General features: G+C 36.2%; 1 protein-coding gene across 2 annotated transcripts in view; it reads right to left on the bottom strand.

Moving 5' to 3' along the window:
* The window catches only part of side (sidestep), a 216,749-nt gene that overhangs the window by 57,598 nt on the left and 140,366 nt on the right, over window positions 1-18,785 (bottom strand). For both annotated transcript variants that reach the window (XM_036361143.2, XM_036361140.2), the window contains exons 11-13: window positions 8,127-8,275; window positions 5,226-5,376; window positions 2,485-2,687 (exon numbers count right to left, since the gene is read on the bottom strand). In XM_036361143.2, the coding sequence (XP_036217036.2) occupies window positions 2,485-2,687; window positions 5,226-5,376; window positions 8,127-8,275 (503 nt within the window). The remainder of the gene's footprint in view (window positions 1-2,484; window positions 2,688-5,225; window positions 5,377-8,126; window positions 8,276-18,785) is intronic.

Here is an 18,785-nt window from a genome sequence, read left to right on the forward strand (position 1 = left end):
GCTTATTAAAAAGCTTTATTGTTTCTTCGCTGTTCGAGTGGAAGCAAAACTATGAAACTAATAATAGTTAGGTAATGTTAAGCAGCACGATAACGTTATTGCTGTTGCAATTGCCTGTGAGTTTAGACGTTGTTGTTCTTGTTGTTTTTTTCATTGTAATTGTTGTTGTTTTTCTTTTCAGCTAGGGTCAGGCGTTGGAATGTGGCACTTCAAGCATTATGGGTTGCTTGCCACTAAATAGATAGACACACACACAGCCTAAGCACATATATGCACAGTTAAACCATAAAATATATATATGTCTTTGAGTTAAATGGTGGCCAATGAGCATTTCGTAAATCGCATTTACCCGACCCTGACCCTGACTAATGCCCAAAACATTCAACTGCAAGCACTCCAGTTGCCTGTACATACCATTGTCTATACATATACATATGTGTATATGTGTGTCTGTTGCATGTGGCACGCGTGCCTGCTGGATAAAGTCAAGCGGGTCCGTTTGAGCAATAATTGACCGTATGAGTTACAAAGTTTCCTTTTAATTTGAATTGGCAGGCGTATAGTCATAATTGTTGGCAAACTCATTCATTTGCGCAATTAATACTTATGTACATACATACAAACATCAGGAATATATATTATATACGTGAAAGCAAACAATTGAATTAAATTGCATAATGAAATGCTCTTGATATTATTATTTTTTTCTTTTACAAAGTTTAGAGTTCCAGTAGAAAGTTGAAAGGAACAAGTTGGGCGGGTGTGGCGTATGAGCAACCTAAAATCTCTATGTGTAGTGTAAGAATTTTTTTTTTTTTGGTTAAATGGCTGAGGATATGAAGTACGTAGCTTGTTGGAAAATTCAATTAAAGTCCACATACTCGCATATTTCTTAATGATTATGTAATCTTAATTTTGGCTCCTTGTTAGTGTTGAGCTTATGTGACAAGGAGCAGCTGGAAACTTTGAAAAGTTTTGTCTACAAATTTGGCCTTTTTTATTATTGTAATTGAGCTAAGACTTTCCAAATGTTTTAAGACAATATGCTCTAAATATCTTATATTCGAAGTTTTCTCCATGGTTAGTCCGGTTTCTTACGCTGAATTAATTGCTCAACCGAGAGCAGCGAAAATAATTTAACTAATTTTTGTTTTCATGTTTAAATATTATTGGTGGTAAAAAAAGGTAAAGGTAAGGCATGCAATTGGAAAGTTATGATTTTATTTTAATAATTTTGATAAGTGATTTAAGATTTCTTGAAAAAAAATTTAAAAAAGGTATAATACTTTAACAAGAAATTTTCGATTGCACCAAAGTGATAATAGCCTTCACGAATAATTATACAAGAAATTAACTTTGATCGGTCAGTTTAAATGTCAGCTTAATGCTATGCGATGTGAATGATTTGTTTGAAGATTGTACCGTTGCCTTAAACAATAAGTCGTGTCGAATTTCGTTAAGATATCTCCACAAACAAAAAAAAATTGCATGCAAGGACTGTTTTGTTTAGATTGTTCAGTTCTTATGACAGGTGTATGCTATAGTGGTCCGATATCGGCGATTGCGACAAATGCGCATCTTCTTGGAAAGAACAGAATTTCAGTCTGACATCTCAAAATCTGAGGGACTAGTTCATATATAGATAGACACACCGGCAAACATGACAAAGTCGACTCAGCTACTTTGTACGGTATCCTATGTCCCGTTTCCTGCGTACTACAAACTTCGTGGCTTTTTTGATTGGATTATTAGTGGCAGAACTCAATGATCCAAGTCCACAGATGATCATATTTTCAAAATTTTTTGCTGATCTCTCACGACTTTTGTTAAAGTTTTCGATAGATGGTGAGTCGAGTCAATACCTTAATCATTTGCAGTAAATATATTTATAAAGAAAATATATATAAGTATATAAGTAATCCCAATATAGAACCAAATTTTTTGATGTGAGTAGACATAATATAACTTTTATAACACATTCAGCCGTATAATTCTCCTAGTTTCGTTGCTCATGGTACACTGATAAATTTTGATAAACTCTAGGTGTATATCTGCAAAGCCTCCTTAAAATTGGATCCAATACTGTATATTATTATAGAGTATACAGAATTTGTATGTCATACCTGAGTTGGTCTTAAATAAAGGCAACGAAGCAACCATCAAATTTAAAGACAACAGCCTATCCATATTAAAACCAATTTAACTCTCCTCTTCATCCATTGACTATTCAAATCCAAGTTTCTATGAGCACATTCCATTCAATAGCTATCCACGCACATATTGTACCCAATCAAGAAACTGTGCAAAGTGAATACAACTCTCTATATCACTGTGTAGCTTGTCTACAAAGCCATTGAGTTTGATAATAATTTCCAATATTTGCCTTCATTTGCACTCAATCATACAAGTATGTGCATCAACACTCATACACAAGTAAATACAAATAGCCAAACATATTGAAGCATGTGCACATATGTAAGATACCTGATCATTCATGGTGGAGAGCTCGTTGTCGCCCACATTTGCATCGGCAAAGCTACGCCCCGCATCGTTAGCATAAAGTGGATCGCCGCCAATTACTTCAAGCAGGAAATATTGCGTGAGACCACCGTCATTGCCAGCCACACAGACTACTTCCAAGACGGTGTCGTTGCGCAGTTCGCAAGCCTTTGGCGCCTCCGGTGGATCTGTAAGAAAAGCATTGGTGCGGGAGAAATAATTAATTACAAACACTTCGATAGCATATCTAAGTCATCAATAAATATACATATATTTTGGGTGTATGTTATGATAAACAACAACAATGCCAAACTTATTGAATTTGTGGTTCCGTATATATTGAGTGCACAAGTAACTATATTAACGGGACGTTAGTGAGAATAAAGAGAGCCCTGTAGGAAAATTTGTTTAACTATCCGAATAAAGAAGAGAGATCAATGTAAAAATGTTCAACCAAATATAGGCGACTGTATATAGAGATAAATAGATAAAACGTATAAAATATAAATATAAAATATTTTAAGTAACATAAAGCAGTTTTGTAACAAAACGATTTATCCTTATAAAATACCTACTACACTATCTATACTATCTTCTTCATGATAGTACCACAATTCAAACCGGCAGCAGAGCGGCAATAGCGCTTCAAATTAGTCAAAGAGTGTCTGTCCTCATTCGCATCACGTTACTTCTCTTTTTTTGTGCCTGACCATAGTGGAATCGCTGCAAACTGCAAAACCAATGAGTTCTCAAGAGGGAGCATCCTAGTCCCACTTACATCGGCGTGGCACGAACTGCATTTCGTGTGAGCTAAGCAGGCGCTCGTCAACAACTACTCCTGTGCGACTGCGAAATCTTTCGTTATGCAGAACGCAAGAGTTCCACTAAGCTACTTGCTTTCAGTAAGGTTCATCTCGGGGTTTTCAGTGAACATTACCTAATAGGTGCACATGCGGTAGAACCGAGAATTTCGTCGGACGCTATCTGTTAAAATTGTGTGGAGAAAAGTAAGGTAGAAACATCCAGGCACTTTGTCTTCCATTGTCCAGCTTGTAAAAGAATCTCCGATTCCTGGCCATATAACCGGAATTTATATCAGCCATTTTGTGCGAAATTTGTGGCAAGCTCAAAGCCCTTTTTCGTTTTTTGATAGTCTTTTCGATCAATACTTGGAAGTATATTCAAATAGCATCCGTTTTTGGATCTACTTTTTAACCCAAGCTAACCGAATTATGGGTTAGCACAACTATCAGGGATTTTATTAAAAAAAAATTTTCATACCTCATAACATAAAGAAACGGAAGTTTTTACTAAACAAATCATCTTAAAATAGACGATACAATTTAAGTGGTATCCTGTCTTGAAATGTATATATTACATGTACCTCTACCATATTTGTTTTCTTTGATGCTACTTCGAAGCAGAGGTATAGCCCATGTTCAGCGAAGTACATCACGAATACTGCTGTCAACAGTTGGTAGGATGAGATTCACTCGTAGCCAAAAGGAATTTGCTATCAACCTGTCAGTTACCTAAGACCCAGTGTGGAACTCCTCAGTAAAAAAAGTAATATACCGCGTCAATAAAGTTGATATTTTAAAAAGTTCCATTTACTTTCTCGGAATTTTTACGAGTATAATAGATTCATTTTCTAAAACTATTTATTACAGACTAAACTATGGGATAATGGAAGTTAACAACACTACAGCTTCGGAGCTATTACAAATCTATGGATGGTGGACTTTGAACAAATTTTAAAGTAAATAGATCAAAATAATAATAATTCAAGCTCCCTGAGAACGATCATTGAAGCTATTATAATATAAGACCGGCAAAGATCAAACACAAATTCGATGTAATATTTGTTAGCGAAAGAATTATAAGCAAAGGTTAGATCAGGTTTCGGAGATTTGAGCACAAGAATAGTAAAAAAACCTATGGTTTATGATACCAATACTACAATATATGGATCAAGATTTTTGTGATCGTCGTGTATCGATGAAGAGCTTTAAGCCTAACACAAATTTCTCGCAGGTAACAACCCAAGTCAATTCGCCGAGTTTGAGATTAGAGCACATTAGAGAGTAGACTTAGGATTAAATGGTAGTTCTTAGGGAGAACCTTACAAGATTTTTTTTTACAGATTTATCAAAAATTATCGAAGTCTCTATTACTATTGGTTTGAGAAATTGTTGGAATACTTTCATGACATTAATTGCTTTAATTTATTTATTTTTTGCAATATGTGTGTGTATCATCACGTGAATTGAAATTTACCAAATATTTGAACTGCTGTTGCAAGAGTACTTGCCACAGCAATGTGCCATTCAACAAATACTCTAATGCAACAGCTTATTGTTATTGTTATTATATCGTTGTGTGGCCGAAATTGCAATTCGGTAATGAAAACATGAAAGCCGAGCAAGTAGGCGAGAAGTAAGAAGAATCTCACATGATAAACGCATGAAATGCCAACTCACAAATTGTTTTAGTTTCAACTTAAATGTTCTTTTCAATCTTGGAGTTAACTTTGGACTTCAAGCAGCCGCCCATCCAATTCACAATCCAGTGTGTCGCCCCAGCTAAACGACACTTAAACATTTACGAAGCAAATTGCCCTGAGAGCTTAATAAGCAGTTTGGTTTTGATTGCCGTAGACATTTTTGTAGAATTCTCACCCGATTACATTTTCACTTCACTTCAATCCGATTCAATTTCACACTTACTTGCTGGTAGTATATGTACCAGGCAGGGGATGGTTTGACGCCCCACCGAGTTGCTGGCCCAGCAGGCGAGCGTTATCAGCTCCGAGTCCGTTTGCGGCAGATACGTAACGGTGCTGACCAATCCATTCGAAGTGATTCTCGAATTGAGCACCTGCAAAGAAGAGCATAGATATGGGTTTAGAAATGCCTGTATGTGTATGTGTGCGTGTATATATTATATGTGCGCCTCAAAACGCACAGATTTAAGTTTTCATCATTGTGTGAATGGAGTTATTAAAATAAATATTTATTTTCCATAAATATGAATACGAGTGTGTCGTTCTAAATATAAGCACTTGTGGATTTAGCATGAAATATCTGGCCAACTCGACGCGCACCAGTATTGCCACACGAAGCAAAAAGAAGAGGAAGAAGGCAGAAACGCCCACAAACAGTAGGAAGTATATAGAAGCGGAGGCGGAGTTGAAGACACGGCAGCTGCAGAAGTGCTGATAGCAGACACATAGCCTTGAAGTGCTTAGGGGTATGTATGTACTAATATGTACGTGTGTGAAATGCACACAGGAAGGAATAAATAATTTATAGTCGCACAAGTTTATTAGATTTTCCTGTAGTCACGTACGCTGCCGACTGTCTCGTGCGACGCTGAGTTGTTTCTGCACTTTCACGAACGCTGGTGTCGCTGCCACACTGAATGTCTTAAAAAACAATATACATATATACAAAATATATATATAAGCTCAGCGCAGTGTTGCATGGTACACTGACGCCAGCAAAGTGACCACCCAAGCAGCGGATAGTTGGCAAAGTAGAAATTGTGACGCTGGTTTTACTTGTCGCGCGCCTGTGTGTGGCTTTAAAGTAAACCAGAAGAAGAGGCGTGGCAAAAGCAGTGCTGGCGCCAATATTGCAAACACAACGGTATAATTGAGTCCCGAAGGTGTTGCGCTCGAGCATTTGTCGAAGGCACACAAGAGCAAGTTGCAAACATAAATGAAGTTCTACAGTGAAAGTTTATTTATTTATATGAACAGTGAATGGTTAACTAACTGTGGCAGCGCAGACAACAGATAATAACAAAAAACGTGCGTGAAAGCTATAAATAAAAAAATGTATATATATTTATTTTAAGACTTGTGGCTTAATCCACACGGAATTGAGTCACTGTTCGTTTTTATTTATTTACTTTAATTTAAAATTTGTTTATTTTTAAAGCAAAGTGACTGAAATAAGTTTAAGTAGTCGTGGCTTTTACGTGCGACCCACCAACACGCTTTTGCGTTTTTAATAAAATGAAGAGAAAGTACTCTGTCTGAAAGTAGTCTGCAAACGATGTTAGTTTAGAATGTTGAAAAAATTAGAATTTTGTTTAACCCTTCCCAAATTTCCTGAAGATATCTCCTCAAATGAAAATGTTTTCTATACAAGCACTTGATTTCGATCGTTTTTAATTTCAGATCAACATTTTAAAAACTGAAGGTCTAGTTCGCGTATATACAGACAGACAGATGGACTAACGGATAGATGGACAGACGGAACTGGTTAAATCGACTAAGTTCGTCACGCTGTGACGTTATTTATGTATTATATTTTATAGGGTCTCCGACGTTTCCTGCTGGGTATTACAAGCTTCGTGACAAATTTAATATATCCTGTTCAGGGTATAACTAGTTATTGTAATTAAAAATTTTAAATGGAATTATGAGAGATAATTAATAATATTACTATTTTCTTTTTGCAGTTTGAGAATTTTTTTGGAAAATACCATCTTATAAAATGCGGAAATTGTCAAGCATATCTTTTGTAACCTCTACTCGACGTCGTTTTTGCAAAAGATTCAGTTATTTTTATATGAGTCTAGTAGAGTATTGGCACGCTTTATGCCCAAAACTTTAACCAAAATAAATGGGTCGATCCGTAAGAGTTGTTGCTCTCTCTCTTATCTCAACACGTAACGTTTTATATAAAAAAATTCCTTTAGAAGGTGACTTGTTGAATACAAGTTCATACAAAAATTGCCAATTTAGGCAACAGCAACTTATTTGATGGGCAACTCTCTCAATATGTTCCTTATATTATACTCTGTTATACAGATTTAGCGACATAATGGTAGAAAATCCAAAGGTAGATCTGGTGAATGATTATCGTACTTTCTTCAACAACTCTGCTTTTCAGTTGAAAAAACAGTAAAACATATATTTACAGAGTCGTTAAAGAAAGTTTGTCCCAAACGGCTGACCGATTAACTTGTATGAAAATACGAACTTATTAGATATATTGGTCAACTAATGAATGAAGGAACAAACGTTTTGATAATAATTTAGATTTTTAAACCATTCTGAGGTGTAAATACTTTCATCTAAAACTGTTTTTTGGGAAGCCGCCATTTTGTAAAAAATCAAAATTTCGAATAGTTCTTGGATGATTACCTGTATTAATCGATTTTTACAAATATATTTAATAGCTTTTGGATTTCTAATAGTTTTAAATAAAAGAAGTTCAACTTGCCGCCAGACAGCTTTTTGTGGAGGTCTTGCTGAATATCGGCTACGGGATAAAGAAAATAACAATTTTCTTATATAAATTGCCGATAATTAAAGTACATTAAATTCCGTTTTAAATAAAATTGCAAAAAACGCATTTCTTACGACTTGAAAGTGAACTTTTAACCAAGTTGTACCTTTTAAAGTACTTGATTCGTCCCTCGTTATTAGCATTTATCCATTGCAATCGAGAAACAAGATGAAAATAAATAATATTCTCCCACATTTAATTTCATGCTCAGTGATAAATTTCAATTATTGATTGGAAACAAAATTTATCCTTTTAGTGAAGCATATCTATTTTATGTGGCACACACACACATATAAATAGCTGAAATGAAATCAACGTCATACTAACCGGCGACACATTTCTTGTGTTGTTGTAAGTCCAACTGAATTTCACCGAGTCTGGCGGATCCGCATCCACTTCGCATTTTACCTGCACTGAGTGCATATTCAGCGCTCCGATTGACGTTTGCTCGGTGCCCGGTCGACATCTGGGCGAGTCTGCAATTGAAGAGGAAAACGATTTATGTAAATGTCTTTGGTTTTTCGTGCACTTCAAAAAAGAAATAGGAAAATGAACATAAAACAAAAACAAAGCGACAACAACAAAACGCAACTATAATGGGCTCTAAACCGTTGCTTGTGGCGCCAAGCATTCGAAGAAGTTATACGACTGACATTGCGATTGTCGACTTGCGGTCGCTGGCAACGTATGCGCATACACACGCACACACACATATATGCAAATATACGTGGCATATACTTTGTTAGCTGCTATGCTCCTCCCAGCGTCTCAATCAAAGACTTCGAAGACTTCCTCCTGGAGCTTGCTCTAGAAACCAGAGGCAAATCGCCAGTCATAATCGCAGGCGACTTCAATGCGTGGTCAACTGCTTGGGGTAGCAGGCACACAAACCATCGTGGTCGTTTGCTACTGGAATTCCTAAGTCAAACGAACCTTACTATAATGAACAGCGGAACGCAAAATACCTTTCAAAAAGGAAACAAAGGCTCTATAATCGATCTCATGTTTGCAAACGATGCTCTAAGCAGGCACATTAAGTGGACGGTGTCGGATATATTCACAAATAGTGACCACATGGCTATTATTGCTGATGTTTCGTTTTCCGGAGAGACGGAACCCCGCAGCAAGGGCAGCTGCCAAAAACGAAGCTGGAAACAAAAGGAGTTTGATGCCGACCTTTTTGAGATAGTCTGGAGCTCTGCAAATACACCAGGCGAGGACGCCACCGACTTGGTGTCTGCAGTGCGGAAAGAACTGGTCACAGCATGCGACGCAACTATGCGCAGAACAGTACACCACAACAAACGAAAGCCCGTCTATTGGTGGAATGAAGAAATAGCAACGCTCAGAAAGCTCTGTAATGCAGCTAGACGCCGTCTACAGCGTAACCAAGGCGGGGGAAATTCAAACGCTCTCAGGAAAAGAAGCTTCTAAAGTCGGCCATTGCCCGCAGCAAAAGGAACAGTTTTGAAAAGATATGTGAGGAAGCAAACGTCGACCCCTGGGGTACGGCGTACAAAATATGCATGTCAAAATTCAAGAATAAGACACAACAACCCAAAAGCGCATCTTTTATGAAGAATATCGTGGAAACATTATTCCCTAAACATCATCCGATTACCTATGGTAAACCACGAACCGAAGTTGTAGAGCCACCGCTACTAGTTAGTGAAGAGGAAGTATTGGCCATAGCGGGAAAAATTAAAATCAACAAGGCGCCTGGTATAGACGGCATACCAAATAGTTAAGGCTCTAGCTCTAGGAAGCCATAAGTTTAAAACCAAATGTGTTCGTAAAAATGTACAATGCATGCTTAAAAGAAGAAATATTCCCCGACCCATGGAAAGTTCAGCGATTGGTTCTACTACCTAAACCAAATCAGCCTCCGGAGGAAGCCTCATCATATCGACCTCTGTGCATGCTTGACACGATTGGCAAAGTGTTCGAAAGCATAGTAAGAAACCGCTTGGAGTTAGCAATCCAGAAAGCCGGCGGATTATCAGAAAGACAATACGGCTTTATAAAAAAGAGGTCCACTATTGACGCACTAAACAATGTCGTTGGCACCGCGAAATGCGCAGTAAGTGGAAAAAGATGGAAAGGCGGGACTAAAAAATACTGCGCCCTGATCACCCTGGATGTGAAGAATGCCTTCAACTCAGCAAAATGGGCAAACATTATCAAAGCTCTGCATGAGATACGCGCTCCTCAATATCTGGTAAACATTATTACAAGTTATTTTGAAAACAGGCAACTGATATTTGACACTGATGAAGGCACCAAGACCTACACTATTACGAGTGGAGTACCGCAAGGCTCGGTTTTAGGCCCCCTTCTATGGAACGTGATGTATGATGGGGTGCTAAGAATAAACCAACAAGAAGCCGTTAAATTAGTCGCATACGCTGATGATCTTATAGTAGTAGCAGTGTCTAAACATCTTGATGACCTCCGGAGCAAATGCAATGAATGCGTCAATAGTCTGCGGCAATGGTTCTCCTCAAGGAGTTTAGTTCTGGCCGAGCACAAGACAGAAGTCCTGCTAATAAGTACTAGGAAAGTGGAGGAACGAATATCTCTCACCATAGGGGAGTGTGAGATTCAATCACAGCCACAACTAAAGTATCTGGGAGTAATAATAGACTCTAAGCTTAAATTTAAGGAACACTTAGAATACACCTCTGGTAAAGCAAGCAAAATCCTCAACGCCTTATCAAGAATGATGGCAAATAAAGGCTGCGTGCGTTCCAGCCGGCGATTTTTACTCGCAAAGGTAATGAGATCGGTTGTATTATATGCGGCCCCAATATGGATCCAGGCGCTAAACGTTAAAGCATATGCCAAACTAATAAACTCAGTGCACCGGCTGTCGGCACTTAGAGTAATCAGTGCTTTCCGAACGATATCCAGCGAGGCTGCGGAAGTAATAGCCAGTATGATGCCCATTGACATCCAGGGTGACGAATTCGCGCGAGTATACAAGTTACCAGAGTCGTCTTTAGAAGCCAAAAGAGCAGAGAGAGTCAAAAGCTTATCAATATGGCAGCAGCGGTGGCAAACCTCACTCAAAGGACGGTGGACCCACAGACTTATACCGGACATCCACCCGTGGATAGACAGACGACATGGGGACCTGGATTTCCACCTTACCCAAATATTAAGCGGACATGGGTGCTTTAGAAGCTACCTGTACAGATTCCATCATGATGTTAGTCCGAACTGTCCGATGTGTACAGAGTGCATAGAAGACTCTGAGCATGTATTCTTTTATTGCCCTCGCTTTTCGAGTACAAGGGAAAAACTTAAAACTTCACTCGGTGGTAGTTTTATGGTGGAAAACTTGACGACACTTATGTGTCAGTCCAGTGAGAATTGGAAAGCTGTCAGCGAAGCGGCAAAACTAAGACATATGGAACAGATTAGGCGTTCGTCAGTCCGTACTATAGAGGAGACGTAAATGTCTTATCACTCCCACGAAGTAATACTTAATCAGGTGGTTCCGTGGGAGAGTCTTGAGTTGGGAGTAGGTTAGGTTTAGCGGATTAAAGTTCCGCACTTCGGCTTTCGATGCTTCCCCCTACTTATAAAAAAAAAAAAAAAAAAAAAAAAAAAAAAAAAAAAAAAAAACACATATATACATATAAAATATAATATGGCACTGTACTCATTGGTGTATACACGTATTTAGGTGTATATGCAATCAAGCTGTGTTTGGTTTTCTTCGAGTGCCTCAAGGCGAGTAATTAACATGGTTCAGTTTGGTGTTGTGGTCGTTTTCCTTACACACGCATACACACATATATATTTATATGTATATGTAAGTAAACGCGTGAGTGTGTGCATTTACAAGCAAGGAGCCAAGCTGAGGCATATTTACATTCGCATGAAGATATTTCCATATATTTTCTGCATTTAAAGTATACTTTTTGGTGTACAACTACATTAGGGCAGTTATTTGCAAGGTATTTTTGGGTTTTTTTTTTGGGTGGACGCCTATTTTTATTTTAAACCGTGTCTTAATCATTTTACTTATCCCACGTATTTATTGCCAGATTTTGTGAATCACCCTAATCTACATATTCAAAGCTAACTGTTGCCCAACAAACAAATATATGTACATATTTATTTACAAAATCTACGTGCTTGGTTATCTGCGGGGTTTCCAATACCCTCTAACGTGTAAAGTTTACGAAAAACACATTTTAAATGCTGGTTGTTTGAAGATTACTAGTGGAAAACTTATTAAATTTAAGTTTCTTCTCATTAGGAAATGGCGGTAGTACCTAATAGATTACCGGATCAAACCCAGCCCTGAGTCGATTCACCTCGAAACTTTTATGATCAAATTACAATCCTCGCGAATTTACACTCCCCGGGCTCAGTTCGCCTGTCTTTCTTTCTCCATAAGTTTCATACTACTATTAAGATTATTTTGTTTCAAAACATATCGACCTTGGTCTATCTCAATATTTCTTAACTATTTGTCGGTATGCGAATTAGCTTTTCATTAAATTTTATTAGTATAATTTGTATTGGAAGTTTTTTGTCTAGAGTAGCAGTCTTCTGTTTGGAGATGCTTGTTTTTTCTCTTAACGAAAATTAAAAAGTTGATAATGTTTAGTATAGTATTGTGGTATAAGTTTCTGCAAAAGGCACTTCGCGCACTTCAATAAAGAAAAACATTAATAACATTACCAAATTTCGAAATTGACGCCATACTCGGACCAAAATATATACGAAATTATAGTATTGTAAGATTTCCTTCTATTCAATATTATTTGTTACATTTTTCTTAAACCATGTTTATTTTTATGATTTTGACCAAATTATATTTATATAATTGTTTTTTTGGTAATACTATAACATTTTTGTATACAGTCATAAAATTAACAATAATTTATTATTTCATGAAAATTTCCCTCCCTACGCCCATGCAAACAGTTAAACGCATACACTCAAGCAAATGTGTGCACTTAACTGTTAAATATTTCCTACTTGTAGTTATAAGCGCATGGAGATAAATATATTTTATAACGGTAGCGTTATTATGTACAAATTATACGTACATATATGTACCTTTATATGTTGTATATATGTATATTTTATATACGTATATACATATTTTTGTAGAGGAGATATCAGTAGTGCAACTGGCATGTAGTTTAGACCTGCTCGAATTGGAGCAATTTCCAAAGCCTCCATTTTTAAGTTGATATGAAAGTATATATATATATATATATATATATATATATATAGAAGAATATGCACACATATGTATATATATGAAATGCATGCAACAAACAGCCGCCTGCATCTCATTGCGGAAGTCATTTACTAGCACTTAGCCGCAGGGTAAATGCATTTCTGAGTATCTGTGAACCCTTTTCAAGTTTTTAAAGAGGACATAGTGTACCGTTATAAAGAGCCAAGGCAATATATAGTACACACATGCACGCATACTCAGATTCAATCGTAATCGTTTATTGAAATGTATTTATTATTTATATGACTATTTAAGATAATAAATCTATGAGGGTTAGGGTGAAATAAATCTTTACGATATGTTCTGGCAGAACACATTTGAGTTGGCATTGTATGTGTAAGTGAGTAGGTGAGCCAAAAATATCAAAATTCTGATTTTTCGGCGCTGAGTTTCAAAGATAAATTTACATGTTTTGCTGTCAGTATTTATAAGTTAACGAGCGCTTTGACAATGTCACAACCCAGTTAAGGATATTGAGTGATCGAAGTCTCAAATGGCTGTGAGCGTTAAATATGTGAAAATACGTTAGATTCGCGTTGTGTTGTTGCCTAAAATAATAAACATTGTAATGACTGGTTTATATCCGGGTAGAACGAGTTAAGTGTGATCTTAGTTACATTGAAATAATTTCTAGGTCAAAATTTTAAAAGGCTATATTGACTCATTAAGAAGCATGATTATGTATTCGAAATTAGAATGTTTTAGTTTAAAAAAATTTAATTTGCTCATTTTTTATTAATTTCAGCATACGAGGTCTTTGTCTTAGCTAAAGCGCGCCCAAAGATAGGCTACGTTTTTTGTTTTTCGCTTTTTAATGAAAAATCTTGCATCTGATATCATCTCATACGTTTTTATGTTACTAAGATGGAAGTTTTACATTAATATAGCACAATTTCTGGTTTGTGGAAAATATTTTACTTTAAAATGCCTAAATATGGGAACTGGAGATCGAAAAATGAATTGCTAAGGTGATATATATTTATTAGTTACACGCAAGAGCCCTAAGTAGTAAACATACGAAAATAGTTACAGAAAAAAGGTACATGCCTTTGCCAAAACTAGCCCAAATATACACAACGTTTTTACATATTTATTAGGCTTATGCAAAGTAAAGAAATCTTTTAATAAGTAACTCTAACTACGTGCCAATTGCAGTTAATAGTCTTGAAGCAAAATATATTTAAGATGATATTCTGAGGAGCACGTGTCTACTGGAGCATATGAACATAGTTCCGCTTTCTGGGTAAGATATGTAAACTGAAAACAAAGCTTAAAATAGTAGCAAATAAGAACCGAGAAAAATGGTGGGTAGAAATAAAGCATAAAATTATCAATGACATTACACATAAGTGTCAGTGGGCGGATATTAACAATACCCGACGAATAAGACGTTGTTCCTGTTCTTTTACTTCTTTTTTTTGTTTCGCCGCATCTTTGTTTCGTTTCTGCTTCTTTGCCACCATTCAACAGCATTTTTTAGCGCGTGTCAGAAAATCCTATATGTGTACCAATTGTATTTCCACCGCCCGTTGTCAAGGCTTCACTTTTGTTTTGCGGTTTCTTGCGTTGTTGTGATTTTTATTTTATTTTTTGCTTGTTTTCCATTTGACTAACGCATCATTTTTATTATTTCTGATGCTATGCCTTGTTTAAGTTTTCATTAATTATTCATGCCATTCTTGCCTTACGCAGCGCGCCGTTTAGGCGAGGACGAGGACGAGGCTGCGACGGAGCTAAGGCTCGTTGTGGCGGCGCACTGAAATTACTCGTACGAACGGATGGCAAAGCGCCACTATAGCGGCCTAAGTTTTATGATGATGATACGCCTGCAGTTGGAATCCACTATCCGCTATTCACTCATCATCTATTCAAATTCAAATTCGAATTCAAATGTGCTGCCATTGAACTGAAGGCAGTGAAGACAGTGGCTTTTGCATATGTTAATCGCCTATGCGTCGGCAGTGGTGGCGGCATTGAGCGCTCTGCTGGGAACCTGAGCACCGCTGACAGCGGCGGTCGGTGTGGGGGGGTGGCTTATGTGGCCTCAGTATAGTTACTTTAGTTTCAGTTTATTTATATGTGTCATTTGTTTTGCAAATAATATCTATTTTTCAATTTCGTTCGACTGCGGATTTGTTTGTGTATGTTTTTTTCGCTCATTTGTATTTTTATGAGCGGCTGGGGACTTGACAAACATTTGTCGAACCTTTCAACTTTTCTGCGATGGATTAGAATTGATGTGGGCTAAATGTAAATCGCTGCTTTGTATATGATTCATTTATCAGCTATATATACAATAGTGTGCGCAGTTGGGTGTTTCATGGTATAATGGACAATGTGCATAAATTTGTAAGAATCCAAATTAATATAAATTTATCGTAAAGCCGAAAAATTGTGTTATTTATAGTTAAATCGACTTTTTGTGTGAGTTATTTTACATGTGATTATTATTGACTCTTGTTAAAGTAAATGTCTATGCAAATATGTGTACCTATGTATATGCTTCTAATATTGTTTGAAAGGTGGATTTAATGGATTTAATGATACCCGTGGGTGTATTTCAGCTTCTTGAATACTATTTACATATTTTTACCAAAATTGTCTATTTTTTCTTACAAATATTTTAAGGGATAATTTAAATCCATTTCAAAAAAAAATCTATTCTGGCTTTTTGGAAAAAGGGGCGCTGAATCGCCATTATAATTTCCAAACTGGTACAAATGGGTCATCTCTAACTATAACTATGTTTATTTAGCAGTTTCATCAGAATTTTAGTTATTGGAATTTATAAATTTAATAATTGAAAAATGCCCACTTAAGATTTTGTAGAAGATAATTCATGAAGATATATTATGACGTCTAATATTTTTTCTAACAATAAACATATTTAAGTTTTCCATTAATTTTTATGATTTCCATTTACCACGTTTTTTTTTTTGCTGTATTTTGTCTCATTTTGAAATATAAAGTCCCATTGAAGTCGCTGGTAAGTTCTCTAGACAATTGTCAAATATGAGGATTTGTAAAAGTCCCACAGATACTCACGCCCAATGACGGCTTTAAACCCTCACACATATGACTTCACATAAAATACATACACATGCATCAGTAATATGTGCTTATGCCGTGCTTATGGGTATCCCCAGTCAATATTTATGGAAACATTGCGAATAATTTAACGCACTCCACAGGCGTGATCACAAGAGGATTTGCTGTAAAAACAATGGGGAGACAACGAAACGCATTAAAGCCCAATACACCATATGCCAAATAGACGCAATTCAATGCAAATATGCTGGTACGTAAGTATATATTATATTATTGTTGTTGTTGCTGTTGTAGTACAATGATGCGGGAATAAAGCTGTCGACAGTCAAATCGAGTCGAAAGTACGCTCGCATAGGGAGATCAAATGTTGTCAGCGGCCCAAATCCCAGTTATCCACATACAAGCAAGTTCATATGCTATACCATGGTATGTGTCTGTGCTCGTGTATGTACAGTAAGAGAGCAAAATTTGGAAACACTCTATTATTATTTATGGTTTTTGAAAATTTAAGGAAAATATTCAAGTTTTCATTCTTTTATGTGAGCCAGGTTCCACACATGAGTTTCGGTCGATTTGAAGTTTTAAAGGAAAGCCTAAAAAATTCCAAAAAGAGTCTGATCTCTTCTGATCTCTCTCTAATTTACTTTTATCGGCTTCGAAATACCATGCAATAATTAAAATCTATCTCTTTCTAAATCAGAATTTCACGTCGACCACTTGCTTGTATCTGGAAAGCTAGCATCTGTTTGAGCAACATATGCACTAGGGTAAAATTTTAATCAACCGAATCCTGATTTAAAATCGATAGCCCTTCTTCAACCCTTTTTTCACCTTGCGTAAATATAAGGAGACACTTTACTCAAAAGAGTAGTTATGCTGCCCTCTATAGAAAGAAAGACAGGCTTAATATATACCGGGGCATATGGTCAATCGAAAGTGGATACTGTAGAGTTACCGACCTTTCCTGTAATATAATATATTAATTATAAGAAATTGTATCCTCCCAAATCACACTTCTATTCAAGCAGATTCTAAGAAGAGTTTTGGTTATTAAAAAAGTATAAAAGATATCAAAAATAGCGCTTTATATTGACTTTGCTCTAGCAGCAACTATAATAAAACATAGAAACAGATCAACCCAATAATTTATCTTGTGAGCCTATATTTTTAACTTATGTGACCTCTGCAGTAAATCTGTAAGGTTGTGACAGCTGGGTATCGTTTATGCTCTGCGAATTGTGGCACAACAAATCTGCATATCAATGTTTCTGTCAAAACGTGAAATTTTCATTTGAATTGATAAACTGAGATTCACTAGCGCTACCACTGCCACTGCCGCTGGTTCTTGCTACCACATCTTTTGTTCCTAACGAAACATTGCTTCTGCTTGCTTAAGCATCTTCAGCGCAGCCAATGTACACTGCTCGGTGTATGCGAAGTTTGTTTTTATAACTTTTGCATAAATTTCAAAGTGGATCGGAGAACTTCGCATTTCATTGCGGCTTAACATAAAGTGTGACGGCTAAAGCGTAGCTCGGTCGGGTAGGTGGAGCGACAAGGAGGTTAAGCATCGCTGAAAGGCAAGCAAAAGAAATGCGTATGTATTGGGAGGCTTGAATGGATTTGCGGCCTAATCTGAAATTGATACGCTTCGAAGACGACTCTACGGCGAAATTTGTAAGGGATTTGGGTTTTTTGTTTGCTTTGTCGTTTACTTTTATCGGAAATTGTGAATAAAATCAATTCAATTGCTTAAGTAAATTTGAAATATCTCCAGTACTCGTATGTGTACATATATGTATATATTTCGGTGTTGGTTAAATTTGAACGAATAACTTTGAAAACAGTTTAAGTTACTGAATATATTGAACGAAACTTCATCTATACTTTTAATTAACGGCTTGAGGCGTTTAAAGTTTTTCGTATAGGTGTGGATCAAATCTTATACTCTACGGCAAAATACTTCTCTCAGAAACCAAAGTTATTATATGTTTTAAAATACAGAAGTAATGAACTGGCTGAAAAAACAAAATTTTTTTTCTTGATTTTAAGTAGTTTATCTGAACGTTAACCCTTGTATTACCTAACAATAATAAATATATTTGGTTTTTATGAATATATTATATTTGGCAGACCGTAAAAAAACACCCACATAGTTTTTAAGAAACACTCGAAATGTTCTAATATTCTTTTCTGCACTTAAACTTTTGTGTTACCACTTCAATAGCTTAGAATAATATTGAAAAGGCGCTGTATCAATGACAATTACAGTGAATGGTCAAGAATTCTCAAAAAAAAATTTGTTATATTTTTTTAGCACCACCCTAAATGTTCCGATATGTTTTTTGAAACCTTAACCCATGTGTTATAGATTCTAACAATTACTAAAAATATCAAGTAAGTGTAGTACTACTTAACAACAAGATATGAGATATTCTTAACTGACTGTAAAAAAACAATATTTAACTGTTAGAAGCACCATAAGTATTCTGACTGGCTTAACCAAAATTTAGCTCTTGTGTTTCACATTTTAACAAAACCTAAAAATAACAAATTAACGCAGTACTAATGAAGAAAGGTATAAAAAATCATACTTTTATTATTTTTAGAACCACCCTAAATATTTTGATAAACTTATCGAAAATTTAGCTCTGCTGATTCACACTCCACAGTCT

The sequence above is a fragment of the Bactrocera oleae genome, chromosome 2 (assembly GCF_042242935.1).
Source record: "Bactrocera oleae isolate idBacOlea1 chromosome 2, idBacOlea1, whole genome shotgun sequence".
NCBI classification, from domain to species: domain Eukaryota; kingdom Metazoa; phylum Arthropoda; class Insecta; order Diptera; family Tephritidae; genus Bactrocera; species Bactrocera oleae.